Source organism: Notothenia coriiceps, unplaced genomic scaffold, assembly GCF_000735185.1.
Source record: "Notothenia coriiceps isolate Sejong01 unplaced genomic scaffold, NC01 NC01_scaffold00002498, whole genome shotgun sequence".
Taxonomy (NCBI): Eukaryota; Metazoa; Chordata; class Actinopteri; order Perciformes; family Nototheniidae; genus Notothenia; species Notothenia coriiceps.
In genome coordinates, this window is record NW_011335199.1 from 1 (window position 1) to 9359 (window position 9359).

Genomic DNA, 9359 nt, shown 5'->3' on the forward strand with positions numbered 1-9359 from the left:
CAAGTGTGCAGTTACTAGAAATCAGTTTAAAGTACAGACCAAGAATATAATTACATTTGCAAGTTAACAAATTCAACAAAAATACAATAAAAGCACATCCACAAACAGAGCAGAGTACAGTTTACAGTAGATTAACCATATTCAACATTTCCACACAGGAGTTTAGTCTTTTCACTGTAACCTTCCATAGCTTCTGCAATGTCCCCATTTTTTATAAATTCCAAAAACAGTTTCTCAAGAGCCAGACTCAAAGTTAAATTGTTTAGCCAGTGGCCCAGGGAGGGGCAACCAACATGTTTCCAGCACAAAGCGATTGAGCGCCTGGCTTGTAGAAGGCAAAGGTTAACTATGTTTCTTTCCGTAACCGATAGCGAACAGTCTTCTGGATAAATGCTTAAAATAAAAGGGCTTAGATTTGATTATTATTCACTTTTATAAGTTGTTACCTGAAAGTTGCCAATGATGGAGATGCCTACAGAGGAGATGAATCCCAGAATAATGGCGGGCGGCTATGTTGGCCTTTCCATGATTACCAAAGTCCTTCACCTGCTGGAAACGGATGAGGACGATCCACAGGGCTGAGAGAGAGAGGAGAGCAGAAGATGATGAAGAGGATCAGGTGACATATTGGTTCAAGAAAAACATTGTCAACAAACAGTACAACCACTGGTTTACATGTTGGGATAACAAAAGAACCATTACCTCGAAAACCAAATAAAATAACAATTTAAACATTAAAATCACATCTACTGCAGGGTCAAGAAGACTAAAGTATGATGAACAGAAATCTAGCAAATAATCAGTATTAAATAATAGGGAAAGCTCACTTTATACAATCCAAATAAAGTACACAATAAAGGAAGAAAAGATAAATAGCAGCATTAAAGCTTCTGCTAGTCCAGCAATGACATCATTAAATCTATAATTACCTAAAACAGAGCAGATGTTGCACATCTGGGAGAAGAGACAGCTCTGAGGTTTGTACGATCCACACTCACTGACAGGATGTGAGAGAAAAGAAGCATTATTATTAACATTAACTCCTACATTAGGATTCAGGATTTACCTTAATTACTTTTACCGACCTGATGTAAGGGAATCCTTCTGTGAGGTTGACTGATCCATTTGATACAGAAACAGCAAACCTAGAGGGAACAAACACACATATTGGGTGTTAGAGAGGAGCATACATTTGACTTCATCATTTTATTTTTTATTTTGCTTGGATGGGAAAAAAAATAGACTTTGTATTTAGTTATTGGACTTTTAAGCAAGAAACAGACCAATGATGGATCTACTGACAAAATCTGTGAGCTTTAGATTATTGTATGTGATATTATTTGTATAAATAATGTTACCAAATGTTATCAAAGTTTAAAAATGTGGAACATTGGTCTTCAACACAGGGCCCATAACCCCCAAGAATGTCCTTGGAGTTACTGCCAGGGGGCCACACCATTATTGTCCGTCTTAAAATTAAAATATGTCTGACACACATTACAGTAACATGAATTCAAAATAGTATCACCACAACCACCGTCAATGAGCATAAAGTCATAAATGTGTGAAAATAAATAGAAGGCCAATGGATACAGTCGAATCGAGATAGATGTGGAAACACACACACACACACACACACACACACACTATTTCCATATTGTGTCTGCTGTAACACCTGTTCAGATTTACTAGTGATCAAGTGAGCAGCTATGTCTTAAAGTGAGCTATAAGTAATCTATAAATGGTAAAACTGCTAAAAACTAAATAATGAATACAATTACTTACCTTAGTTATAGTGCCAATGGAAACATGTTAAAACAGCTCAACAATGATAGATACCGTTGACATAATAAGCTTAAAGTAATGTTGAAACACAGTATACTGTAATAAAATGGACAGACTTTACATTCTAGCTAAAAGTAATGGCAATTTTATTTGAGTTCTCTAGAAAACAACACTTCCTCTGTAGATCAGTTTGGATGAATGAGATATGATTATTAAGGAAAACCTCAACGACAACAGCACTTATTAAATAAGGAAGCTGAATACTCACACAGTCCAGATGCCCAGAGTGCCAAAGACAGCCTGGCAGATGGGGAGCAACGCCCACAGCCACATGTTGGTGCAGATGGGGGGGAAACACACACACCTACACACACCTCTGCCTTACAAACACAGGAGGTCACAGGTGAAGCAAAACACACATGGAGGATTTCAACTCAGGGAAGCGACAAACCTCACAAATAAAATACTTGTTCTTGTGTAGAGAAGCTGTGTGAAGGTGCAGCTCTCTGTTGAATCCTCACTCAGAGCTTCATTCCATCATTGCCATTTTTACCATAATGACACTAACAGATGATACACACTGCTGTCCAGATGTTTCACACACACACAGTGAATAAGCCATATAACATCACTAGGATCACGATGCTTACCTATGTGGTTATTTCAAGAGTTAGCTGCAATAAAATGGTCACAGCTAACCAAAATGTTGAGATGTTTCACTAAAACCTCCCCTTTATTCCCTGCATTGCACTACACAGTTAGTTACGGTAAGTTGTTTAGGGGCTGGGTTGAACTTTGAGCCTTTTAGATTTACAACCTCTTGAACTAGTTCCTCCCAGGTCTGACAGTGGATTTCCTCGGTTTCAGTTTACGTTTCCGGTAACTGAAAGCAAACCACAAAGTCTAAACACTAAACCACACAGTACAGAGCAAAGAGTGAATGAAGCGCGTCCTCAGCAGCCTGCAGTCTCAGGGGGATCTTTATGAATGTTAAGTAAGGAAGCAACGGATTAATAATCCACTAAAGTATTTACATTTATTTTCATGAAGCGGGAACAAATATGACCATTGGTACCCCGTCAATAAAGATAAAATGAAGTCCTAAACATAATTTATGAGCACGTTAATCACTGTTAGTTATTTTTTTAAATAAAAGCATATGGTTTTCACATTCTAGTCCATTTTTATTTAAAAACCGCAGGCAGAAATGAAAACAGTGTGACAGAAATGTATTGTATTTTTTATTTGAGATTCAGCGTTCACCACCAACATGATGAGGACTTGTCTTTTGGTGTGTGTGTGTGTGTGTGTGTGCGTGTGTGTATGTGTGTGCGTGCGTGTGTATGTGTGCACATCAGAGCTCAAGCTCAATTTTGACATCCATTTTAGCCTTAAAAGGCTCCAGCAGGGGGCGCACTTCTTCAGACAGGAACCTGGTCACCTGAAAACAGGGAAGACATAAAGAAAGGAATAGATTATTTTACCAAACCATTGTCATATATTTTGTTAATGTTGAGCCTCAAACGGCTTCTGTGAAATATCTAGACAAGATAACTGATTCACTCAAGGTTTATTGTCATCACAAAACTAGGGTGTAATTATGTAATGTATGAACTTAGATCGCAGGTTCCTCAACAGATAGACAAGATAACTGTCGTCTACTTTTGGTATTTCTCTTAATAAAAACTGACTTATCCTATTTCTTGGAAAAACAGAGAAATAAGAAGAAGAAATAAAATAAAAATGTATTCCTGGTAAAAAGAAAAACATTGAAATAGTTAAATGAATTACCAGGAATCAAGTTACAAGATGATAATGTCATATCCTTTAATGGAAGGATCTTTTAAACTAAATAACGAACGGAAAACTCTTGATTTTTGGATTTGGATTTTTCATAGGTTTGTTTTGACCGCCCTGTAACCTGTTCTTAAAATCAAATAACATTAATAATAATAAATGTATTTTGTAAGCGCTTTTACAGGTGATCAAAGTCGCTTTACAGAGGTAGTAAAAAAGGACAACAAATAAAAATAATAAAAATCATATTAAAAGCCAACAAAATAACAATCACATTAAAAGCCAGTTTGAAGAGGTGAGTTTTTGTAAGTTTTTCGAAGGTGGTGAGGTCATTAATACAGAGATATTCAACATAACCTGAGAGCTGTTAAATAAAAACAGGGGGGGGCTGTCAGTGTTCTACCTGCTGGGGGGCGCGTCCGATGAAGGTCTTGGGGTCCAGGACTGAGTCCAGGTGCCCGAGGATGGGGGCGAAGTAAGGGTCTCTCTGGACTCTGGCCAGCAGGTCGTTGTCCCCCCCCTCCTGTTTGACCACAGCCGCCGCCTCCTGGGACAGAACACGGATCTTCTCGTGGCAATCCTGAAGGAGGACAGAGTTTTATTTTAAGTTTAGTAACGTCAACTTTTGTCCAAACATATCCAATCCATCTGTTGAACCTTTTGCCTTGTATTAAAAGTGAAAAACATAAAAACTGGTAGAGATGACCTGGACTGAAATTGGTCAAAATTGGTCAACACAATTAACACAGGCCGTAAGACTTTTAAACACCTGAGCTTTTGAAAGAACATCCATAACATTCATCTGTCTGCAACTTATATCAATATTCCAATTAGTTGTATATTGACTATTCTGCACTATTTCTATTCTACTCAATTTTATTTTATTTACTTGCACTATCACCGGTGTTATTGTTGTTGCACTGTTGGAGGAGCCTGTGACCTAAGCTTTTAATTGTCATAACTACGCTGTAGCTATGTACACATAACAATGAAAGCCTTGAACTTAGTGAAAGTGTAAACTAATATGAATATATACTTTATGGCAGAACATGAATGAAGTGCAGCACCTGTCTGTTTCCTCCGGCCTTCACCATGGCCATGATGATGTTCTCTGTGGCCATGAAGGGCAGCTCGTGGCGGATGTGCCTCTCGATGACTTTGGGGTAGACCACCAGCCCCTCTGTGATGTTCTGCAGAGTGCTGAGGATGATGTCGGCCGTCAGGAAGGACTCGGGCAGGGAGATCCTCCTGCACATGAGCAAGAAGGAAACTGTTAGGAAAATATCACTCGTCACCGGCTTGAGCTTCAATATCAGGAGACATGTATTCATGATNTGTATCTGTGATCCTCTCAAGAATGGAAGTAGTCATCACATACAGAGACAACTAGTTCCTGAACAGTGTCCTTCACATGCTGATATCCAGGAGAGGGAGTTTCACAGTCACAAGATGGAGGAATACCGGTTCAAAGCAGTATTCAATGTTTACTTCAGATTAGCTCCACGTCAGAAATGATCATGCTTGTCATATGTCTCTCTCCATAGAGGCTGAATCATCATGTTAATCACATAGCTATCATATGCCTCAAACAGTCCTGATGCTCTTCTAGGTAAAATCTTCGATAAATAAAATGCAATTACGTAACATATATACCGTAATTTTCGGACTATAAGCCGCGCCTTTTTCCCTATTTTTCGACGCTGCGGTTTATAAAACGGTGCGGCTAATCTATGGATTTTTACAGCTAACGGCCAACACCTTTAACTCTATGGGCTCTATGGCCGGTCCGCGGACCCCCACCTTTAAGCGGCGGGTTCCAGCAGNGTCATGTTGATAAAGGCTGTACTGATACTGGCATAGAGTGGTGCAGGAACGAGTCCTAAAACCCGGAAGTGAGTTAGCATTTTACCACTACTGGTTCCCTTGTCAGAGTCAACGGGTTTTTTGAACATATTTTTGGAAAATAGCTGGAAATAAGGTCTGTGGTTGAGACACATTGAAGAGACGGGTCACGTTTTGTTCTACGACATTAAATCCATCAGCAGTGACCCCGCTGGTGATTTCTGAAGAGTTTACGTGTCTGAAAAACGATGGTTGTTACCAAGTGGCTGAATAGGACTACAGAAGTTGTGGAGGTCGTTGTACGTCATTACACCGAACACGTAAACACTCTAAGTTTGTTGGCCCTGTTCTGCTTGAAAGCAAGTACCTGCCTCCTGCAAACTGTTAAAACAAACGCTTCAACTTTTTGAATATGGATCTTAAGTTGTTGTGACGTTGAAGTCGTGCTGCTGTACTCGGCTGTAGTTCGTTTATATAGCCTAACGTTAGCATTTTGCTTCTGTCGACTAGATTTAGGATTAGAAAATTATAAAAGTAGGGTAGACATATTATCGTGCATTTATCAAACAGGTTCCTTTTCCACAGACCTTATTTTTTACAATATTCCAAAATCCAAAGGAGAAATCTCGTTGCTTTTTTGTCGAGGGAACCCGGGCGCAGCTTACTTCCGGGTCGGCCTACAAAGACATGTCATCCCTGCACCACTCTATTACAGGATAATAGAAGATAAGAAGTATTTCATTGATCGCAATTTGGGAAATGTTTGCTTTGCAGCAGCATAAAAAGATAAGGCATTGTACATTAGAGAACTTAAAAGACTAGAAATAAATATTCCAAAATGCAAACATCTCAAGTAGAATGTGTGAAATATGTGCGTGAATGTACCAATCTGCTCTTCCTCAAACGGCTCCTCGATCTCCTTCAGGTTGGCGAGCAGGCGGATGTCCGTACAGATCTGCAGAGGACAGAGGGATTAGAATTAAGCATCAATTGAAAGTTGTCTGGTACAAAATACATTTCCTTCAGACTCCACTAGATGGCGATGTTTCTCCATGCGTCTCCTCCTCCTGCAGCTCACCTTGTGCACAGAGGCTCCCATGCTGGCCAGGCTGGAGACACAGTCCACGTCCACCTTCCGGCTGTACGTCTGTCCGGTCACCAGGTAGGCTCTGTGGGCGAGGGGAACAACATCAACGAGGGTAACAGCAGAGCAAGTCTCTATACACCACCCTTATTGTGGCCCTGGCATTTAACGCTTTAGGTAAGGCAGGTTTATTGATATAGCACCTTTCAACACAAGGCAATTCAAAGTGCTTTACAAAAATGAAAGACATTAAGAAAATGGCATTTAAAAACAGTCATTAAAAAGCAAAGATAATCAAATAAACATTAAAAGACAAAATACATGAATAAAAGTTACAGTGCAGTTTAAGATAAGATGTGAATAGTTCAAATAGTTCAAAAAGAAAAGTCTTCAGCCTGGATTTCAAAGCAGTCAGAGTTGCAGCGGACCGGGAGGTTTCTGGGAGTTTGTTCCAGATACTTGGAGCATAGTAACACAACACAAGCTTGTCTGTTTGTCCTGTGGTACACATCACATTTCCTCCAGTGATTCTACTGAATATTAGGGGCAGGGATCGAAGACGTTTCCACAGAACTTACTTTTTGAAGCCAGCCATCTCTGTCACCATTCTGTCAAGATCTTCCACCTGATGAAGGGAAATAATCAAACGTGAAAATTGTCAAACTTGGAAACTTTGATTTGTATATAAATATCTCTTCCTATGTTACTTTGTCACATAGCATTATGGATTATTGGTTCACAGTCGATGCACGTGAGAAAAAAAACTTCAAGAATTCAAAATAAACCGGGGGGAGAATGTACCAGCGTCCTGTGGATTGTGTGTAGAAGTGTCCTCATGGTATTAAGTGCTCCAGAGAGTGTTTATAAGTGTTTCTCTTCAGTCCTTCAGTGTGCCATATACCTTCTTTATGCCACTTACCCAATTATGTTTAACTTTACAGATGTCTAATCGAGTTCAAAATGAAGATTTTCAAGATCGGTGTGAACCAAGCAAGGCCTCGCAGATGAACGTTTTTTAACCACAATTTTCATAGCAGTGTAAATCAGGCTGGCGATCTGTGATTTGAGCGAGGTGTGAAGTTACCATAACAGTCTGTGATACCATATATTAGGATGCTCTCTAACACCACATGTAAAACAGAATAATATGAACTTAGTGTGTTTTCACCTTGTCATGTTCCCCCTCAAAGAGCTGCAGGAAGCTGGCCTGGGTGCCGGTGGTGCCCTTCACGCCTCTGAAGCGCAGATCATCCCGAGCTCTCTGCAGGTTCCTCATGTCCATCGCCAGGTCCTGAAGCCAGAGACACGCTCGCTTCCCCACCGTGGTCAACTGGGCCGGCCTGTGGGCAGAGCAGGGTTAATACAATACAATAATTAACAATAATGTTAAATAACTAACAAAACACAAAATGATGGGATCCCTTCAACATTTCAAATAACTAGTCCGAGAGTCCGATACACCCTCTTGATTATCTACAGTTAACACAACACTAAAGCATTCATTTTCAGACCAATTCAATCAAATATACACAACAATTGTATGCCTTATTTTAAACATAAAAATACTTTCCAATCAGTTAAAAACCAAAGAAAAGTAGCTATCCCCCAATAGGTTACAACACACTTCAGATCCCGTCAATGTCAAATTAAAATTCCGGTAAAAAAGGAGCCCCAAACAAACACAATGATTTGAATGGTAATGACAGGAAGTGTTTTAAATGATGGTGAGATGCAGCTGTATTCAGACTCACTGGTAGTGTGTGAAGCCGAGCGTGGGGAGGTCGGCGTATTTCTCCGCAAAGTTTGACAGTCTGTCAATGACTCTGGCCAGCTGTAGCAGAGAAGGGGATTTAGAGCATGGTTATTGCATAATACACTCTATATAACCTTGCATGTTTAGCTTCTTTATGAATGTATGTGTAGTGTGAGAAAGAACGACTGCAGTGATTATTTCTACTTTGTTGACTTGTTAGTGAACAGCTGAGACCTGCAAAGACAGATGTAACAACGATGCGTGTTCCGGGCGAACAGCTGAGCCTCACCTTAGGCAAGAGGATGTCGAATCCGTCACGCAGCATAATCAGATCCTGAGGGGGAGAAACAAAAACACTTTAAAGGAAAGCACTACAGTACACGCATAATCCTAATGCAATATTATGTAATGCGGATGGAATTTGTTGGAGATAGTGACCCTTTAAAGATGTTTGTGTTATTACAAGACCGGTGGGAGAGATAATATGAGATTTTTCTTTTTTTACTAATTTTTTTATTTCAGCTTGAGCAACTTAAAGAGGCCCTATTGTGCTGTTTTGGGTTTTCCCTCTCCTGTAGGGTGTTATAAAGGTTTTGGTGCATGTAAATGGTCTGCAAAGGCTAAAATCCCAAAGTTACCCCCCCCCCTGCCTTAACCGCCTCTATTGGACTCCTTTGTTTACTTCCATAACTCATATATCCAGTCTCTGATTGTGTTACGTTATTATGAGAGTGCTCTCATACTTGTTTGATTCGGAAATTGTATATACAGTGGGGCAAAAAAGTATTTAGTCAGCCACCAATTGTGCAAGTTATCCCACTTAAAAAGATGAGAGAGGCCTGTAATTTTCATCCTAGGTATACCTCAACTATCAGAGACAAAATGAGAAAAAAAAAAATCCAGAAAATCACATTGTCTGATTTTTAAAGAATTTATTTACAAATTATGATGGAAAATAAGTATTTGGTCAATAACAAAAGTTCATCTCAATACTTTGTTATATACCCTTTGTTGGCAATGACAGAGGTCAAACGTTTTCTGTTTGTCTTCACAAGGTTTTCACACACTGTTGCTGGTATTTTGGCCCATTCCTCCATG

At 39.6% G+C, this 9359-nt stretch overlaps 2 protein-coding genes across 2 annotated transcripts in view; both read right to left on the bottom strand.

The window, feature by feature from the left end:
- Positions 1–446: 446 nt before the first annotated feature.
- On the bottom strand, positions 447–2156 carry tmem150b (transmembrane protein 150B; the record flags this gene model as incomplete). The annotated part of the gene is given in 5 exon segments (XM_010797431.1): positions 447–503; positions 505–578; positions 930–997; positions 1086–1145; positions 2054–2156. Coding segments are annotated over 5 exon segments (324 nt in total), but the record flags the coding sequence as incomplete, so codon positions are not given.
- An 869-nt stretch (positions 2157–3025) lies between these two features.
- adsl (adenylosuccinate lyase) overlaps positions 3026–9359 on the bottom strand; it is a 10832-nt gene continuing 4498 nt past the window's right edge. Inside the window, 10 exon segments of the mRNA XM_010797376.1 lie at positions 3026–3226; positions 3986–4162; positions 4650–4830; positions 5044–5069; positions 6197–6379; positions 6503–6593; positions 7087–7133; positions 7677–7848; positions 8260–8339; positions 8551–8595. Coding sequence (XP_010795678.1) covers positions 3140–3226; positions 3986–4162; positions 4650–4830; positions 5044–5069; positions 6197–6379; positions 6503–6593; positions 7087–7133; positions 7677–7848; positions 8260–8339; positions 8551–8595 — 1089 coding nt within the window. The 3' untranslated portion in view covers positions 3026–3139.